The sequence below is a fragment of the Hylaeus volcanicus genome, chromosome 7 (genome assembly GCF_026283585.1).
Source record: "Hylaeus volcanicus isolate JK05 chromosome 7, UHH_iyHylVolc1.0_haploid, whole genome shotgun sequence".
Lineage (NCBI taxonomy): Eukaryota > Metazoa > Arthropoda > Insecta > Hymenoptera > Colletidae > Hylaeus > Hylaeus volcanicus.
The window spans coordinates 10,681,882-10,703,516 of NC_071982.1; the positions used below are offsets into that span (position 1 = coordinate 10,681,882).

At 35.1% G+C, this 21,635-nt stretch overlaps 1 protein-coding gene and 1 long non-coding RNA gene across 2 annotated transcripts; one reads left to right on the forward strand and one right to left on the reverse strand.

Moving 5' to 3' along the window:
* Positions 1-1,637: 1,637 nt before the first annotated feature.
* LOC128879943 (germ cell nuclear acidic protein-like) lies at positions 1,638-19,567 on the forward strand. The gene is made up of 7 exons (XM_054129520.1): positions 1,638-2,061; positions 5,686-6,177; positions 15,237-15,523; positions 16,036-16,324; positions 16,614-16,666; positions 17,291-17,686; positions 18,493-19,567. The coding sequence occupies exons 1-7, from the start codon at positions 1,749-1,751 to the stop codon at positions 18,640-18,642; spliced, it is 1,980 nt and encodes a 659-aa protein (XP_053985495.1). The 5' UTR covers positions 1,638-1,748; the 3' UTR covers positions 18,643-19,567.
* LOC128879992 (uncharacterized) lies at positions 11,716-14,681 on the reverse strand. The gene is made up of 3 exons (XR_008457728.1): positions 13,914-14,681; positions 13,451-13,696; positions 11,716-13,082 (listed from the first exon to the last, which is right to left on the reverse strand). It is a non-coding gene; the product is annotated as an uncharacterized LOC128879992 (long non-coding RNA).
* Positions 19,568-21,635: the final 2,068 nt, after the last annotated feature.

A 21,635-nucleotide genomic window follows, 5' to 3' on the forward strand; every position in this document is an offset into this window, starting at 1 on the left:
TTGAAATATCAATAATATAAAATATTGAAGTACAAAGAAATATCAATGATATGAAATATATTGAAATATCAATAATCTGGCACATTAAAATATTGAAATATCAATGATATAAAATATTGAAGTATACTGAAGTCTCAGAGGGATGAAATATATTGAAATAACAGTGATGTGAATTTTTGAAAAGATGCCCATTTTGTTCGTACAAAAAAAGTTAGACCGAAAAATAAGGAAAGCTCTCGACAGCACCTAGATTATTTTAGTATGTATAGTATTAAAAAATACTTGTAGTTTGAATATCAGATAATTCAGTTCTGAGATAAAGTAGTCACCGAGAAATAACTCATGTGTAACTCGTGTGTAACTTAACTCGTGTGTAACTAACTATAAATTTAAGGAATATTTAAATACAAAAATTGCGACTCATGCACTAAAAAACCGTCTTTCCAATACCATAAAACTCATCATTACCAGAAAATTTTTCGTTTGTCCCAAAAAAATGGTCAAATATTCACCTTCTTTCGAATCGTCCTAGGTAGGCTTCTCTCCTTAAGGTAGTTGTTTCAAGTCACATTCAAAAATATAATTGAAAAGTTTTCAATTATAAAATTATAATAATATAATAATTATAATAATTTCATTATTATAATAATTCTTTTTATTATAATTTTAAAGTTTCGTATAGTCAATCAATATGTATACCTACACATACATTCGTAATACTCTAGAAATGATTGTTGCAATAACGTTGATTGTTACCGCGCAACTTCTCTACATTCACTTCCAGATCTTAATTAATTATATCTCACTAACGCCACGGTCAATAATAGTTATTCTTTTTTAAGTGGTTTACAGTTTCGGTTTTTATAACATATCTCATTTTCAACAACTTTCTAAATTGCATTTTGATTTAAATTGGAAACATTCGCGTCAAAGTCTGTATGGTCCATATGAAGCTGTGTTAAAATTACAAAATCTTCATATTGTTTTTCATAAAACTGGTGAAGTCAATAATTGTTACTCTTTTTTGTTTTAATAGCTTATAATTTCGATCTCTATAACATGTCAAATTTTCAGCAACTTCCTAAATTACATTTTGAAATAAATTGATAAAATTCACGTGAAAACATTTATGTCCCACAAGTGCTCGAGTTAAAATTACAAAATCTTCATATTGTTTTTCATAAAACTGGCGAAGTCAATAATTGTTACTCTTTTTTGTTTTAATAGCTTATAATTTCGATCTCTATAACATGTCAAATTTCCAGCAACTTCCTAAATTACATTTTGAAATAAATTGATAAAATTCACGTGAAAACATTTATGTCCCACAAGTGCTCGAGTTAAAATTACAAATTCTTCATATTGTTTTTCATAAAACTGGTGAAGTCAATAATTGTTACTCTTTTTTGTTTTAATAGCTTATAATTTCCATCTCTATAACATGTCAAATTTTCAGCAACTTCCTAAATTACATTTTGAAATAAATTGATAAAATTCACGTGAAAACATTTATGTCCCACAAGTGCTTGAGTTAAAATTACAAAACCTTGATATCATTTTTCATAAATATGACGTGGTCAATTCAAATCGAGATAGGCTCGTGTGATCCATACTTAACAAAGAACAATCGAGGGAAGTTTAGTTAAAATCTTTCGTTAAATAAATCCACGAAACAGCTACCCTAACCAAGTTATAACAAAATCGGACACTAAAGGATCATTTTTTGTTTTTGTTCGTTTAGGATAACCATGAAGCTAGCCATAGTGTTGGCAGCGTTCTGCTGCCTGGCGATTGGATCACTCGCGTCCCCAGTGTCGAAGGTCTCCGAGGAGAAGTCGTCGAACCAGAACGTCGTTGCGGCGGAGAGACAAGCGGTTCAACCACCTGCGGTTAGTGAAGACGAGGACGATGACGACGACGACGATGACGACATCGATCTCGATATCACGGGGGACGACGACGACGACGACGATGACGACGACGATGACGACGACGACGACGACGACGACGACGACGACGACGATTCCGACTATTTGGAACGCTTCATCGAAGACATATTAGGTAAATATGTTGAAATTTTATTTATTTTTTAATTCCCTCGGTACATAGAACAAATTGTATGTTCGATGGATACAATCTATCAACTAATTGCACACTGAATTTTCTTTCAATTTTTTTTCGGTTTTTTAAATGCAAATTTAGAGTCTCATCAATTGCTAATGTTTATTAGCGACTTAAATTAACTCGTTAAATCTTGAGTTAAATCTTGTTAAATAAATCGGAGTGCTTCAGAAAGATAATTTTTCCCGTATTTTTGGACGATGTTACGAATTTTTTAAACGTTACATTTCGTGCAAATATTCTCCTCTGCCTACCATATTTCATTCTTACTTTGTTTCTAATGATTGTCTGTTACTTTCTGTAATTTTATTTGCGATGTACTTTGGAAGGCAATTTCTCGATTAATATGAATTTTAAACAATTCTGCAAATGAGGAAATCAGATAGGATTATTGTAAGGGATATTCTTTGGGTAATGTGCTGAATTATCTGATATTGAAATATCAATGATATAAAGAAAAGATGTATGTTGAAGAAACAAAAAGGTGAAATATATTGAAATAATAATGATATGAAATATGTGAATATCACTGAAATGGAATATATAAAAAAATGAATGATATGAAATAAATTGAAATATGAGTGATATGAAATAGATTGAAATATACTGAAATAACAATGAAATGACATATTAAAATATTGAAATATCAATGATATAAAGAGAAGATGCATGTTGAAGTAACAAAAAGATGAAATATATTGAAATAATAATGATATGAAATATGTGAATATCACTGAAATGGAATATATTAAAATATGAGTGATATGAAATATATTGAAATAGAGTGATATGAAATAGATTGAAATATACTGAAATAACAATGAAATGATATATTGAAGTATAATGAAATATCAATGATATAAAGAGAAGATGCATGTTGAAGTAACAAAAAGATGAAATATATTGAAATAATAATGATATGAAATATGTGAATATCACTGAAATGGAATATATAAAAATATGAATGATATGAAATAAATTGAAATATGAGTGATATGAAATAGATTGAATTATACTGAAATAACAATGAAATGATATATTGAAGTATAATGAAATATCAGTGATATTAGCTATTGAAGTATACTGAAATATCAGTGAGATGAAATATATTAATTAAAACATCCATGGTGTAATACATTGAAGTATACTGAAGTATTCTGAATGATTTGAAATATCGAAGTATACTGAAATATCAATAATATGAAATCTTTTGAAATATACTAAAGTATTAATGATATGAAAAAAAAGTATGTTGAAGTAACAAAAAGATGAAGTATATTGAAATAAGAATGATATGAAATATGTAAATATCACTGAAATGAAATATATTAAAATATGAATGATATGAAATAAATTGAAATATACTGAAATATCATTGAGATGAAATATATTAAAATATCAATGTAATGTACTGAAATATCAATGATATGAAATCTTTTGAAATATACTGAAGTATTAATGATATGAAAAAAAGAAGTATGTTGAAGTAACAAAAAGATGAAGTATATTGAAATAAGAATGATATGAAATATGTAAATATCACTGAAATGAAATATATTGAAATATAATATGACGTATTGGTACATGAGTGATCCCTCGAGTTATGGACTATTTCGTCCAAAGGCCTACGACTCAAACCCCGAAGTCTCAATTAAACCCAGCAATGCGATATTACACATTCTCAAATCGTTACAAAATTTCAACCTCATTGACGAGTCTCATTTTTACACGTATCAGTCCGTCAGTCGATGTACCGATTTACAAGTAAAGCACTTCTCGATCCCGAAATGATATTCTGAATAATGAATGGACGAACGGTTAAAAAAAAAAAAATACCTCAGCGATTCCTCTGGAATTCTTAATCGACGCGAGAGTGAAAGAATGCTCGTGGCTACAGTCAATACTTCGGAATGTCGGTCAATGTGAAAAAAGTAGCGCGTAGAAATTCTTCTTGAACTGGGATCGCCGTCGATTTATGTTAATTCGGGCCAGTTTGGAGTACCCTGTACCGTTACGGATACGTGATCGCACCAGGAGCTTCCGTTCGGGCTGTCGCTAACTCGAGACACGATGTGTGTATAACGGCGAAGGCTGTTTCGCAAATTTCCCTGGTCTCTTATAAGACAAGTTCGAGATGCAGTAGAACATCGATTATCGAAACCTCCTTATCTAAATTCTCTATTATCTGAATTTTACCTCTGTTGCTCGCACTTCTCCATCATTCATTTGGAAAATTTCTATACATTCTTATATATTTCTATATTATATACTTCTATAGGTCATTGTATTCGTCTTGAAACGCTCTACCAGAACGTGTATAGAAAACTACATCATTCTATTTAAAAAAACAGACTCGACCTTCGTATCTCCTTTATGCTTTCGCCGATAAAAAAGTTATTGGCACCACGTTATATTTTCCTCGAAATCAAACAACTCTTGTTCGACACTCTTTTTTCTATCGCTAAAAATAAGCGAATTATTCAGGTGGCCTGCTTTAAATGCCTCTCGCCCTGTATATCGGAATATCGATGATATAAAATATTGGGGTATACTGAAGTATCAGTGAGATGACATACATTGAAATAATAGTAATATGAAGTATTAAAATATCAGAAAGATAAAATGCACAGAAACATACTGAAGTACCGATCGCATCTCTCCATATATTGCATATATTGCATATACATGTATATATTGAAATAATAGTGATACGAAGTATTTTAATTTAATTTTGATTTAATTTTAATTTTACTTCATTCCTTTATTTAATTTCACTGGTATTTCCCAGTAAAATAAAATACATTGAGATATTGGAATATCAATGACATGAAACGTGTAATGTACGATGCTCTTCAGGCGTTTAATGTTTGTTTGTTTATTTTATAAGGGAAAGTAATAATAGTAATATGAAAATAATACTAATATGAAGTATTAAAATATCAGTAAGATAAAATGCATAGAAACATACTGAAATACAAATAGCATGAAATATATTGAAATAATAGTGATATGAAGTACTTTAATTTAATTTTAATTTTACTGCTATTTCCCAATAAAATAAAATATATTAAGATATTGGAATATCAATGACATGAAACATATAATATATAATGCCGTTCAGGCGTTTACTTGTTGTTTGTTTATTTTATAAGGGAAAGTAATCTGTTTTATAACAGTCCGCCTCAGTTTTTCATGATTGGGTTAGGTCTGGTTAAAATATAAAATATGGAAAAAGCCTAAGGGCCAAAATATAACGAATAAGAGAGTGCAATAGCAAACAAGGGGAACGAATAGTGAGTTCCCCAAGCTAGCACTATAAACTCAACAAACGAACAAACAATCTGTTTTATATTGATTATTGTACCCATTCCAGTCTCGCTTGTTACAAATCACCAATTTTAGACACACGCAGTTTTATATCACATTTCCATCCCACATTTAAGTACATTATTTTGCATCAATCCTTAACTTCTAATATTGAATCAAACTATAATTAAACATAGACAGTCTCTAAGGACCCGCTGGTACTTTTAATCCTTAAGAATAATAAACAAAAAATTGCAGGAGAGGACGACGACGACGACGAGGAGGACGAAGCGGGCCCCGCGGCGCCGCAAGTTCCAGTGGCGGCGCAACCCCTGGCCCCCGCCATTCCAGCTGCGGTCGAGGCTGATCTGAACGCGGCCCAGGAAGCCGAATTAGCCGCGGCCGCTGAGTCAGCCGCGGAAACTGCAGCTCTGGAGGACGAAGCGACTGGTCCCGAGGAAGACGAAGGTAACACCTTGTCCGAGGACCAAGCAGTCGCCGCCACTGCCCAAGAAACCGCCCTGGAAACAGCGGAATCCGCCGCGAGTCCTGTTCACGTTCCCGCCGTTTCCACCAACGAGGCGGACGCGGACGACGAGGATGACGACGACGACGACGACGAGGACGACGTCGACCTCGTCTACACCGAAGACGACGACGACGACGACGACGATGACGACGACGACGACGACGACGAGGACGACGATGATGTGGACAGCATCGCCGACATCGCTGGCGCCAGACAAGCACGTGAGTTCAAGGGAAAGAGCAAGAAACACGGTAGAGGGCGCAAACACGCGGGAAAGTCCCGCGCACGTGGTGTGTCACCTTCCTCGAAGCTTGTTAAATAGAGAGGACGAGTGGCGAGGCGCGTAGCAACACTTTACCAATGGGTTACCGTTATTCAGTCTTTATTTTATTTATTAAAATTATTTTTTTTATTAGAATTTGTAACAGAGCATTGGTTGTCCTGAGAAAAATTCAATAATGCGCGTTATTTTGGCAAGGTTACTATTATTCAATCTTTATTTTATCTATTAGAGTCCTTTCTTCATTGATATTTATATTAGGTTGTCCCAAAAGTTTCTTTCGCTTTATTAATAAGTAATACATGCACAATATTTTATGTTACATTACCAAATTGTGCACGATTCATTTTGCTCCATTACAGTTACAACGTGAATATCTATGAAATTAGATTGTCTATTTATAGAAACACGACCACAGAAAATAATTGAGTGCAACTCGCGAAAGAAACTTTCGGGACAACCTAATATTATGATTCATAATTCGTTAAACGTCATCTGATATCTGAATAACAGATAGCGAAAGTCATCCTAGCAAAAAACCTATTAACACGTTGACTGCCACGCTAACTGTTGTGAACATTTGTTTGTGGTTAAAATTTTGTTAAAACTTAAAATTATTGGAAACTACATAATTCAAGATTTGTATTTGTTGTTACAACCTCATCAGAATTCGGAAATCTAATCCGGATTCATTTTCTGTAACACCTCATCTTCAGAAATTTCATCTTCGGTTTTTTAAATTCCTAGTGAAAAGTCCTGTTACCCATGTATGGTGGTCAACGTGTTAATCCTTTCGACCCTAGTGGAATATATATGTATGTCCCAGACTGGAGAAAACCCTAGGCTTCGAATAAATCTGAAGTTTGCCGATGTGTTTGTTTCGTTTCCTTCTTTGGCAAATGTTCAAAAGAGGAAACGAGATAAACATATCGACACACTTCAGATTTATTCGAAGCCTAGGGTTTTGCCCGTCACTGGTCCCAGTAAATATGTCCGATTGCCTTTCGCCAAATTACAAGTGAGACTTACAACCTTATTCATGAAAGTATAAGATAAGTGCACTTATCGTGAACAAAATTAAAATCACGGAGGCAAATTTTCTCTTCTTATTTGGCAACAACCTTTGATACATACCCTCCCCTAGTTTAGTACAATTCATTTATAAAAGAGAAACGAACAGAATAAAAACAAAAAAAAGTCGGGTTAAAATGGTTAATATGCAATCCGTTGGTAAAGTGTTAAGATTCCTGATTAGGTGCTCAATTTCAATCCTTTGCACTCGAAGCGTCGGTAGTCTACTTCAAAGGATTTTTTTCGTAGATTTCTTACTTACGACAAAATTATGAAAGTATCTTAGATTACGCGAGTCTTTGATCAAATTATAAATTTCTATTCGTCGAATAATGTATTTATTTTATTATTTATAAGTAGAACGCCTCTTAGGAGTGCAGAGGGTTAACCCTTTGCGATTCGAAGTTTCTGATTTTGGTATATACTGTCAAGCCTCGCTCGACACTGGACCGCAAGGGGTTAAACGCGTTCTTTCACCGTTAGTGGCGTGTACAATGTTCTCTGCGATCGATCAGAAGAGAGGTTAGTCCGTTTAGAAAGATTGGTAAATTGAAATTAACTTTAAAGGGATATGCCTACCTAGAAGAATTCAAAATAGACATATATTTGAAAATTTGTTGAAAAAAAACTTTTTTATTTTGTTTTGCAAACGTTCGTTTACCGTAATAAGCATACTCCGATGAAGCTTCAGTAATTTTTTCGATACCATCGATGCTATTAATTCGATACTACAACTTTGTTTAATACTATATTAGTTTATCTAGTCTTTATCGAGCCGAATTTTTGAAAAATTTTGAAAAACTTTTCTATTTTGTTTTGCAAACGTTCGTTTACCGTAATAAGCTTACTTCGACGAAGCTTCAGTGATTTTTTCGATACCATCGATGCTATTAATTCGATACTACAACTTTGTTTAATACTGTATTAGTTTATCTAGTCTTTGTCGAGTCGAATTTTTGAAGAATTAATATCTATTTGCCAAAATAATGACACGGACTTCAGCATACAAACATGGCAACATCTTACATGTAGACTCGCTTCAGGATGCTTATCAAATTGAATTGCGCGCGGAATTAGGTACTTCGTTTGACAGCGCCACCTGTCAGATGCATTCTTCTGCCGGGCGTACTGTACCTGCCAAGGGATGATTATCGCAAAAAGCTAACCTCCCTGCGACTGCGCAGTAGAACGCACTCTGTTTTTCTTTCAAGAAATCTGTTGTAAAATTATTCTTACCCATCTTTTCGTTGCTCAAATCCTAATAGGAACGAATTAAGTAAAAGCGTCGATATTCGAGGAGATCATGATAGATCATAGACGAGTATGATCGGCTTGCAAAGATTTTTTTCTTACTTTAACAATCATGATTTTAGTTTAATCTGTGTCCTCTTGAGACGCTTAGTAGCGATAGCAGTAGTAGTATTATTTATTCTATTTATTGACAATGACGTTTCTATCGAGAGTCATTCATGGCACGTCGAACAGCATGGTGGATTAGTATAATCCACGGACATAGGATTATAAGGACCGGCCATAGGCCGGCAAAGGAGGCCCGTCGGCCATCTTACGTTGCCAATTTACAGCGGGACGTTTAAACAGGACTATAATTGAAAACATGGTCATATGTTTGAAAATGAATTTTTAGAATTTCAACACTTTGAATATCTAATTTTTTGTTATAGTTTGTTGCTTTTTGTAATCTATCAATGGTACAATGTATCTATGACTTTCTCTTGAAAAACTGTTCGAGTAACTAAGCAACTACTTGACATGTAAGTGCGATTGTTTAAATAAAAATGAATTACTTTTTGTAATCTACCAATAGTACAATGTATCTATGACTTTCTTTTGAAAAACTGTTCGAGTAACTAAGCAACTACTTTACATGTAAGTATGATTGTTTAAATAAAAAAAGGAATCCACTTATATCAATTGCTGGAACATGAGAATGAAATTTTAAGAGTATATTAGGTATGAGAATGAATATAAAACCATATTTATTATAAATACAGTTTCTTGGTTTTTGAAATGAACAAGTTTAGTGTACATATGTCGAATTTTTCACGGATGCAATAACTTTCGCTTGCGATTACTCTGGATTATTCTGGAAACTGCTTCTAACGATAAATGAATGAGGTTCTTGTCAGAAACCGGAAAATGGGGGATGCGCGTTTAGTCATAGACTATAGACTCTATACAGATGTCTAACAGTCTCATGAATTCGCAATGGCAACGTAATATGGCGGACATGGCTTCACGCCGGGTTCTGGTATGCCCGGTCCCTATATTCCTATGTCCGTGGTATAATCGCTCTCCTTGTAGCTTTCACTACGCGCTCTTCTTTGTTTCGATGAAGTTTACACGAGTCTCAGTTGCGCCTAGTGTAACTGTTAAAGGGGATTCCCGTCTAGGGAATACGTCTAGGGAAGTTTAATACAACAACAATAAGTGAAATTTGTTGGCTATCAAACTTTGTATATATACACATACGTTGTAATGTCCACCGGGTGGAGACTTAATACATAGCTAAAGGATTCGAAACTCGTGTAAGCGTCGTTGAATACGCAAGTAATGGGAGAAAAGCAACGAGACGAAGAATTCAAAGTACCTTTTCCAGCGGCTGTATACCTATTTCTATTCGAATCATGTTCGTCTACCCACGGTTTCGTTTGTTATTCTACTTCGCTGTGGAAGATGTGCCGCGAAGTTGAAAAAAATAACGAAAAGGTACTTTGCCAATGTGAAGTAGACGGCTCTGTAAACGCCTCGGCTTGGTGAGCTCGCGCCACGTATTTTTTATTCTTCCCTTTCTCCATCCATTTGTCGACTGATCATCGAACGAACGAGGAGTAGAGAGAGATTCCGTGTGTTTGTACGTTTGAATGAATGAAAGAGAGCTATATAAATTGGAGAATATCATTAATTCGCAGAATAAGCAATGCCGTGACTGGCCACTTTAGTTCTTTCCAGTATAATTCCTCCGTTTCAGAGATTCCCTTCCTTGCTTCCATCCTTTCCTTTACGAGACACGTAGAGCCTCGAAACCTTCTTATTTATTCACTGGAGAGTATTGCTCGGTTGGTTTCGCATGTTAATTCCAACGATAGAGGAGTATTTTGATCTGGACCTCGGTGGCCAATGCTGGCATTGCTTATTGTGGAGAATTAAAATATTTCTGTTTAAAAAGAAGCTTTTGTACAGAGACATTGTCCGTTCTGGATTGCAAAATACAGATAACTTATTGCTTTATAAAAAAAACAACTGTGTCTTGACTTTTATTTCCGCTACCATCGAACCGATTCCATGTGTTTGTCCAGGTACTCGAGGCAACGCGTGATCCGGAGGATAAGCTCTCTTTTCCTTTCCCTCGATAAACAAACACTCCACTTTATAAATAATTTTTCTTACACCCAAAAGATCGATTGGATCATGGAAATACTCTCCTCATTCGAAACGCATCGCTCAGTCAAATAACGGCTTTGTAATCTCTCTATATAGGGTGTCCCAGAATTAGTGTAAGAACCGGAAATGGGAAAGGGGGTAGCTGAGACGATTCTGAACTATACAGGGTGTCCCAAAAATGTTGTAATACCTTGAAAAGGATGGTTCAGGGAGTGATTTGAAACAACTTTTTCCTTAGCGAAAATGTTGTCCGAAGCTTCGTTATAGAGATATTAAGCGAAAACCTCGACCAATCAGAGCGCGAGTATGCCGGTTGAGCGTAGGCTTCGCGATAGGCGGCCGCGCTCATACGCTACCGCGAGCGCTCCATCGGCATACTCGCGCTCTGATTGGTCAGTGTTTTCCGTTAATATATCCTCAATGAAGTCTCGTACAACATTTTCACTAAGGAAAAAGTTGTTTCAAATTACCTCCCGAACCACCCCTCTCAAGATGTTACAACATTTTTAGGACATCCTGTAGTTTCTTTAGCAAAAATGTCGGACGATGCTTCGACCAATCACAGCGCTCGAGTAGCGTGTGCTCAGCTGGTTACGCCAATCCTGGCTCGAGCCTATGCTCTCACGGCTGACCACGCGCTACTCGAGCGCTGTGATTGGTCCATGGTTTTTCGTTAATAATTCAAAAACGAAGCACCATCCGACATTTTTGCAAAGGAAACTATGGTTCACAATCGTCTCAGCAACTCCCCCCCTTCCCCATTTCCAGTTCTTACACCAACTCTGGGACACCCTGTATATCATTTTTGAAAATTAATTTATTATCTTCCACAAAACTTTCAATAATCCCACTTTTACTTCTCACTTACACATAGATAAATAATTACAGTTATATAATTAGGTTTTCACTTTTAAAACTTCAGTTTTAAATTTTTATTCGCAAACAGTGCACCCGTGCAATGAAAATTGATTACAATTAATCGTATTAAAAGTACGAACATCGACGTTAACCGCAGGTAAAATAGTTCCAAAGGGTCGACAATCCTCGCAGAATGTTTTTTTCTTTTATACCTGGGAATCCCCGCATGTCTTGCCACTCGTTCGTAGAAGTAGTAGCCTCTGCTTGTAATTTCCTTGCTTTTCTTTTTTGTTACTTCAATGCACAGGCTTGGTGGATGGTTTTGCCATATCTGGCAGTAACTGGACAATCGTACGTTAAAGTAATCGACACGGAATATGTAAGTCACGTAGAGCATCGAATACGAGTCCACAAACGTAACTGACATTGAAATTACTCCACGTTACAGGCATATTGTAAAGTACTGGACTCAAGTGTGGGGTATTAAAGTACTCAGATATTAAAGTACTCACAAAATTAGATGTTAATTTCAGACTTAATTTGTGGGATACATTATGAATTAAATACATACGTAAATACTTTCGTTAACTGATGCGAAACTTAGATCTTCTGCAGATATTACAATATTCGCTTTACTTTTAATGTTTTTTCTTTTATTATATTTCTGCGTATTGCGCGCATTTTGTAGTTTCTTGCACATTCAAATTTCCTATGAATGCAAAAAATCTGTTCATTTATTTGATGGCCAACCAAACATTGTCTTTTAGCATTGTTGATAATTATCATTAAGGAAATTTATTACGAATAAAGGAAGTCAGGATCGAGTCCCTCGACGCTAAAATTGAAAAGGATTCAATTGCTAAAATTGAAAAAAAAAATTCTAAAATTGGAGCTAATTGATTTGGGCTTCTAATATTTGTATGAATGGCACAGTCGAAGAATGCGTCGCGGAGTAAACGAACGGCGCAGACAGGCGCGTCGAGGAACTCTTAATTAGACGTCGCGTCGGCCAATTAACTTTCTACATTACTCCAAGACGAGATCCGATAAAGGTGTGACCGGGTTGGAATTTTTCCTCGCCTTTCACCGAGCAGCCGGTCCGAAACAAAATGAGGCCACTGACCCGGAGTGCGGAGTATAATCGCGCGTGACGGTACCAAACAGTTCTCTCATCTGTGACCCTGACCCACACCCAAAGTCACGGGACGAAATCGTCCTCGACCATGGCCCACATAACTTCCTTTAACATTATTCAACGAGGAAATAAGCTTAGGATTACATTTTTGTATAGATATACAGTTTTAGGACTTGTGCAGTTTAGGACATTCTTTTAGTGATATCTATGAGTTCTTTTTTCTGAAAAAAAAAAACTTTAAGAATGTTTTATACATATACTCCAATAAATATCGTAATTTTTTCGAAGTATATCCTCGGAAAATATGGAAGATACCTGCTGCTACAAAGATCACCATCAGACGTAGTTGATTATGTACATTCTGAAGGCCACAGTTTCATCTGAAAGCAATAGGATTTCAAATTTACTTTAAGGATACACCTTTCTTCTATATGAGCTTAACTTGCACCCTAAACAATTGCAAATTGCATTTCTAGGTGTTAAAACAAAAGAGCATAATTTTTCACAACATGTTTTGGTAATCAAAAAAAATACTTCAGACAATGATATCACTTCAAATTTAGGTTCGTATAGGGCGTAATTATACATACAAAGAAATAACCTGTCAATTTTTTAAACGATTGGTTAAAAACTGTTTGAGCTAGAGTGTACAGAAATTCAATAGAAGTCATTTCGAGAAAAACGCGATTGAAAAAGTAAATACTGTAAACAAATTTAAGGCAGTAATGAATTTAGTTAAATTACTTACTGGTTAATCATCGATTCAAGCACCATATAGCACACCTTCTTCTTTTTCTTTTTTGTGTCTTTCATTTTAAGCTTGTAACTCTTCTTTTCATGGGGAGAGTCTAGTCTAGCCAAGGTTTTTTCTAATTTTTTGTTCTTGAAACTTTTTTTTCATATAAAGGTACTCTCAAAAATTTGAATATACAGGGTGGGGCAATAATTAGTACCTCAGATATCTTCGAAAGTATAAGTTTCACAGAAATATTTGCTGAAATAAAATTACACAGTACGAAAAGGACCATCCGATGGGGATAATAGTTTTTTGTGCAGGTGGAGGTACCTCGGATATTTGAAGGTCACCTCCATTATTTTAAATCTATCGCTATGTTTTTGTATCATGATAGAGGATCTTAAAGCGAGCTCAACGACCTATTACATAAGGTCATTGAAGGTCACAGTGAGTAGAGAAAGCAGATAATACTTACGGTTTTGGTAAATCAAAAGGAGCAATGACACGGATCATTTCAAGGTCAACTCGATGTTTTCGACTGACACGTATACAAACGTGTACAAAATGTCGAATGATTTCATTGAACCGTTTGTTCGTAATAAATTCACGAATAAACCACTATTCGAGCATCTTTATGGAAACATTGAAATCGTGAGGCGTGGGTCTCGATTGACCCACGCGACCGTTAATATATAAAAATATCGTTAATAAGTGTTCTAGTGCGCCTTTAATAGTCGAAGTGATAAACATCGCGACGTGCGAAGCTTTTATTACAATTTTTAACGTCCACATTCCGCGTATCGGTTCCGATCAGGTGGAAGAAAGTGGCTTAAAACAAGATGAACGACCAGGGAGAGTTTTTAGGTAGGCACGAGGAAGGTTGCGCATACCTGAGCCCGACAGTCAGGTAGATAGGTCTGTAGGTGAGTAGGAAGCAGGTCGTGACCCAGATTGGAGACCAGTTTTGTTGGCTTCCTACCGAAGGATTCCGATGTACCGTTAACATTGTCGCTCTTTCTTAGGAACTTAATTCATCGAGGTCATTCATCGCATAATTCAACTCTAGGCGCGAACTTGACATTGTGTTAGGCGTAGAAATTAATTCTATGCCTCCCTAAAGTAGACCTACTATTTATTTGTAACTTTATGTGATGAAGTTAATCGTTACTATATTTTATAATCAAGAATATTACGGTAATATTACCAACATTTTAAAATGAAAATAATTTTAGGGACAAGACTTTCACGGATTTAGAATGAAACTGCAAGTTTCTAGATAACTATTTACAAGAAAATGTTGATATGTATATATACATATACATACATATACATACAGGGTGGAGCATTTGAATGGGAACACTTTAATATCTCTATTATTTATGGTTTTATGAAAGAGATCTATAGAATAAAGTTACACTGTTTGAAGGCGAGCATGTATGGTTTGACCATTGCAACATTGGCATCACAGGCATACGCTTGTACGCATGCGCTGGTTTTCTTTCTCTTTTTAGTTGTGGTACCCCTTGAACTCTGGCTCCTCTACTCTAACTATAATATCTGGACTGTGAATCCTTATGCACAATATTATAATATGAACTTTACTTTCAATGTATATTTTTTAAATTATATATTTATAACTATATATTTTTTATTCTTGCATATTACGTGTATTTCGTAGTTTCTTGCACATTCAAATTTTCTACAAATACGTAAAGATCCACAATCTAATAATATCCCTATGGAAATTCCCCCTTGATGAGGTTCGTCAGCAACAATCAAGGTTCTATGTAAATTTCAGGTGGTATGCAGTCGATACCAAGTAACGATGTCTCAGCTATCTACGTAGCAAAGTACAATCGTTTCGTCGACACCATCCTTGGGAGGATTAACAAAATTTTGCGCAGCAACTACGATCCCGTAACGGTGAAACTGACTAATCCGAATTCGAAAACTAAATCGAGTAAGCTGAAGAGCAAGGATGTAACCAAGAAAAAGACCAACAAGAATGGTTCGAAGAAAAGCACCATGGGAACACTCGTAGCAGAAGCAGAGAAAACGAAAGAAAAAGTTCCTGAAAACACACAGGTATTTAATAAAAAAGAAAATTACTATCATCTAAGTTTTTTGAAAAAAACTTAATGTATAACAATAGTGCGAATACAAATATATTAGTAATAAGTAAATTTAAATAAAACTTCAGACTATGCGTACAATTTGTTAGTAAAAATATGTTTGTTTCTAGACACATGATTATTTTCTTGGCAGTAATGGGCAAAATCCTAGAGTTCGAATAAATCTGAAGTTTACTGATATGTTTGTCTCGTTTCCTCTTTTGAAAATTTTCCAAAGAAAGAAAGCAGACTGCAGTTTCCCTAGATTTGCATTAGAAAAGAATCATAAATTGATACAGTGTTTGGTATCGCTCTATAGATTAAATTAATCATGCTAATTTTAATAAAGTTCAGTCTTAATTCGAAATATTCTAATTTTTAACCTAGTATTAATGTTGTATTAATATAGTATTACGTAATACTATAGGTACCTTTTAATGGAGATTTTAAATATAGTTTGTACTGATCAATCGAATCATTTTACAGGAAGTCAAGGAATCTATCAAAAACATCACTTCGTCCTCGATTAATCTAGAGAAGGATACAATCGCAGTTTCCACGAGCAACGTTGCGAGCAAATCTTCCACGAGATCTGCGATAAAACCCACTAATCGGCGAACGTCTGGTTCAAACACAAGAAAGACAAATAAAAATCGCATTGGGACAAAGAACAAAACAAAAAATCAAGCTACGGTTAACAAAAATAAGGTACATATCGTTTATTTAGGCAAATGGTGCTCTTACTCCGTACGAGACGTTCGTATCATCTGTTCTGGTTGAATTTCTGCAAGGAAACAATAGTACATTGTGCAATTAGGGATGACAATAGACAATTAAAAGTTATTATGGGTAGACCAGGAGAGACGTAGAGCCAGACTTCAAGGCGTACCACAGCTAAAAAGAAAAAGAAATTGTGATGCCAGTGTTGCTTCCTACTCGCGCACGCGCGTCGAAAGAAGTTGAACGCGCAATACTGTAGCTATAGGAGACGGTACCTGGACCCACGACCTCATTCTTTTATACTTCTATCATCCTTTAGGGTGAGAATTTTATGATCGTATTAGATACTCTACTGATGCAAATAACAGTGCGCTTGCGCGAGTTGGAAGCAACGCTAGTATCTCACAGCCAACGCATGCGTACAGCACATGGTTTCGCGCGCATTTTGAATATCTCCTTCCCAGCGTTAACTCTTTATCAATTCAATTCGTTCAGCTTGCAATTATTTCCTTATAATATTTTATCGTTGATAGTGTTATATAATTATAAATTGTATAAATGCGCGTTAAGACAGTTGAATACGTTTTATAAATTTGTAATATACAAAGCTAAGTCAACAGCCAATGATAGTCTGATTTTTACGGCGCATGGGTTAGTAGACAGAAATAAATAGGGTACCGCGCTTCCCTACTCTTTCAGTGTAAAAACTAATGATTGTTAAGTTAAACGCTATGATAAACTGAGCCAAGCCCTTCTCTTTCTAACAATGAGACATTTACACTTACAGACAGGCCTACTTACAGACGCTTGGGGAAGTCCCCTGCGCATCTTCAGATGACCTTATGAAGAATTATTCTTATAAAATCATACTCGTTCAAAACGCACAGATTAAAGATATTACATATATATACTTATTCTGAAAACTATCGGTCATTTAGTTTTTATAATTTAAAACATACCTAAAATATTCTCAAAGTTCAAAAATCAAGAAAACTTTTTCCTATAAAAAAAATATCTCAAGAAACACTTAATGTTTAATACTCCCAATGTGGTTTCCCCTCCTAAAATCAGAATTGTTGAGTTCGAGTTAAGTGAAACCTTAGCGATTCGAATACTGCTCAATTTGCAGACAAGGAAGAACAAACCAAAAGCACGAGCCACCCTTTACGGACTTGCTAGCCTTCAGAGATCTGGAGATGTGTCAGTGAACATGATGAGCAATCACACCATGATTAAAACGAGGTTCACATTGGGCCCTCTCATTCTGAAGGTTGAAAAGGAATTCGGCAGGTCTGCAAAGAAAGAACTGAGAAGTGCGACAGCCACCACTGCTGAGATGTCTGGGAAATTGAGTCTCCGAGTTCTTCATGGTGGTGCTGCTACGTTGAACTCTATTCGAGTCTTGCAACCTAAACAAGTACGTCAACTATATGTACTTGCTAAATCTTATATAATAGAAGGCATCAAGAAGGATGACGAGATGATTCTCTGTTCAAAGATAAATTAATAACGTCAAGAAGCACTTGACAGTGCAATTCTTTATTACATTTAGTTTATAAGTTATACTCATTTAAAGTTTGATAACGTTACATTCACTTGATGGAAGGATGATGAGCTTTCTTTGGGAGTTTGATCTTTGACCATGAAGCTTGTTCACGTTCTGTAGTGCATCATTGTAATACACATTTACTGACAAAAGTTAAGAAACAAAGTAGTTATTAGCATATGAAATTGCAATTTTACCAGTTAAATACAATTAACAATCAACACAATCACTATGAATACATTTTTCATTGTGCATGCTGGCTTGTAACACAAGTATTTTGTTGGAACTCGATAACATAACATTGTTTGCTTTAGAAAATTTGGAAAAAGTCGTCCATCAAATTGTGACTCGGCTGCAACTAACTTTCAACTTGACGGAGTATGTCTGTGTAATTGAAAGGAAAAAAGTAGAACCAATTTATTAATGTAACGAGTCACGAGTTAACTTTTGTCAGTAAGCATATACAAACTCTCCACTATTTGAAACATAATTTTAGAATACCTCATCAGATTGAACATGATTGGGGGCCTATGCCTCCCAAAGAAGGATCACATCCCTCTAATGATATAAGTAAATTATATTTTATAATTGGTTTGCATTCATAAACTATCCCAGCCTTTACCATCAAAAAAGATTTTATCATTGTATTTAAAATAATTTGGATACTTTTTGAACAGGTTCGAGTGGAGAGCGCAGACGACCATGACAGAACACGTGAGTTTGTATGGAAGAGATCATCGCACATTGCTCACTTAGTCTCAGAGAAATTATCATCGGCGACGAGATCGATGCTGCGACCGCCACCTGCTGCAGTAGTAGTAGCTTAAGTTTTCATCGTCGTCACAGTTAGTTTTAATGAATGCGCTCCACAGTACTATACAAATGAACATATTCAGATTCTTTAATTCAAAATAGTTTCCTGTTACAGTACATGTTTTTTATTCTCTAAATCAAAATAGATTCTTGGTAGATTCGAATTGAAGAAATTGGATGCGTGAAGTTTACGTAGACATTATTATGTTTTGCGAATTAATTTATACATAGTAGATGAGAAATGCATATGTATACTTTTGCATGCCAATTTTTAATTGACTTTTTAAATTTACGAGCATACAATGTCCAATTCTTTGTTTAAACCGTGATAATATTTGATTTATTAATTTTGAATGTATTTAATATCTTTTTATGATAGTATTCATATTGCAATGAATAAATGCTCTGGTATAAATCTGAGGACTTAAATAAGAGTCCATAGAACAGTGCTAATTCTTTTTCTTTAGAGTCGAACAATGTGCGCTTTCATTTTATACTAACGTATCCTACGGGTTAAAACTATTTATTTATTTAAGTGTATTTATTTATTTATACAAATTTCTATACGTATACAAAGTCTGATACATGTTTAAAACCGCGATATCTCATCGATGTGTAATCTGCATGTAAACTATGTAATGCTACATGGAACATGACAGTTAAACTTAAGTTTTAAAAATAAAGAAATAATTTAAATCAATCAATGTTTTGTACTACTATTACATTACTATTCTAATTATACATATATATGTATGTGATATAAAGTAAAGAATACACATTTTACACTTTACGCTTTACACTTTACACACTTTACACACTTCACAATTTCCATTTTACACTTTACAACTTCACAGCCATTAGCTCGATATTACTCATGACGAAGGACTGTTCATCATGAATAATACCGATTACCAGGTCTCACCACGTGGAGGTTGCTGTGACTGGAGACCCGGAGATAGAAGGAATCAAAGTTCCTTTGATCTCCCCCTACATAGAGTGTACATACATAGATGCATACTCTACGTAGAGTCGACGAGCTTAATACTAAGTATGAAACCGTGGAAATTAAAGAAAACGAACTCCCTTTGATTTCCAAAGTTTAAGTCTGACTCTGCCAAATAATTATTTGAACTAAATGGAAGCTAAATGGAAATCGCGACACGACGCGACCATGAAACTGGACTTACTGAGTCAGTCCCGTTTCCTCTTGTTGGATCTGACTCGAGAGGAAGACGACCGACGCCTCCGAACCAGTCCTCCACACCCTGCACCCCGTTGGGAGCCACTATAGGACCCGACTTGCACCCGTCTCACTGCGCTTTGGACTTACTGCACTGCGCCGGAAGCCTTGGACTACACTAAACGTGGTCCAGGAAGTAGAGGACTGATCCGGAGGAGCCGATTGTCTTCCTCTCAAATACAGATCCACCAGGAGGACGGCAACCGACTTTTCTGTCCAGTTACACAGTTGGTCACTTTACTTATGACATGAAGTAATAGTGACCGAAGTGGAGAACGAAGTTGCGAGTCCAATATGCACTTACGAACAAACAAAAGAATTGAAGAAATAATTAATAATTATTTGATAGAAGACAGACACTCGTACACGCATGCCTTAAAACTAATCAAACCAAACTAAGGTACCCACAAACAATACCAAGCTACGATAACTAAGGGAAACTACACTGCGCAAAAATAGGAGGGATGCGTAATGCGGACGCGAGATCGCGAGATCCATACCGACCGAAGGATCGTCGAAGAATGAGCTCCCACCCCTCGTATACCTGCATCGGTTGAGGGTCGCGGCTCGTGGCTCGCTATCGAAGAGTGGGGCAAGGGCAAACAATAAGCGTGTGGTTGTTGATTCAATGGCTCTTTGGATCCATCGAAGAAATATTTCGCGAAACATTAATATTACAGCAAAATCATATTCTCGGTCATTATTTAAACAAATATTGTTAATAATTAATTTAACTATTGTCATAAATTGATATTTAGTTGGTCCAATCAATAAAAATAAATGTATTTACAAATATTCAAAATATAATTTGACTTAAAGGGTAAAATATGTTTGTTTTAATTTTGTAGATTGAGGAAGCTAATATTGACAGATTTCTCACGATTAATGTCTCGAATGAATACTTATTCTGAACCGTAATTGTTATTAATGTTTAATCGAAGACCGAATGTTACTGTATGTATTATAAATGTTTAATTATGTTTAATTATGAATAGTTATAGATAGAATAGATAAATAGACAGAATAGATTGATTCGAGTGTTCTTATTCTTATACATACCTTTTGTCGCATACTACAAAACTAATATTTAATATATCAATTTGTTACGAATTCGAAAATTTATGTTAAATAAATAATTAAATATAATTATTATACTGTTAACAGTAGTAAATGTAATAGTAAATGTCTAATCTTTCCTGTTAATATTTTTATTTTATAAAATGACAAGTATGATACACTGAACAAACGCAAGCGGAGAACGATATGTAATGCAATAAATAATTTATTTATTTAGCAATTAAGAGGTATTGGTGGCGCTATCTTACCGAAATGTTGAAAAGACGCCCAAGTTTGCAGTGAAAATAGGTTCTACTGTTGCTACTAGATGGCGCCACCGATACCTTCTAATCAATTATTCTTTATTTTTCATAAAGGCATAATGAATTCAATTCTTTCTAAATACAGTATAATTTATAAACTGAATATAATTTATCGTAAATGATTCTGCATTTTTATATTTTTAGCCACTTTGTCGTATTTCTGATCCATTTATGTACTGCACGATACAAAATTTTTAAATTCGATTAATGGCGGATCCAACATGGCCGACTTATGTCTTAAGAGGTTATCAGATTTGCATAAAGGGATGAAAGGACATACGTAAGAGCTTTTGGAGTTGCTAATTACAAATTTAAGTACAAATTAAAAATGGCCAAATTCAAGATGGCCGACAGTACACAGACACAACATTATATTATTATAATGTTT

What these genes read in the sequence shown, in the direction of transcription:
- LOC128879943 (XM_054129520.1), top strand. Translation starts at nt 1,749, where the DNA reads ATGAAGCTAGCCATAGTGTTGGCAGCGTTCTGCTGCCTGGCGATTGGA. An exon ending in CTTCATCGAAGACATATTAG is followed by an intron (nt 2,062 to 5,685) that starts GTAAATATGTTG and finishes AAAAAATTGCAG; the next exon opens with GAGAGGACGACGACGACGAC. An exon ending in AAGTTCCTGAAAACACACAG is followed by an intron (nt 15,524 to 16,035) that starts GTATTTAATAAA and finishes ATCATTTTACAG; the next exon opens with GAAGTCAAGGAATCTATCAA.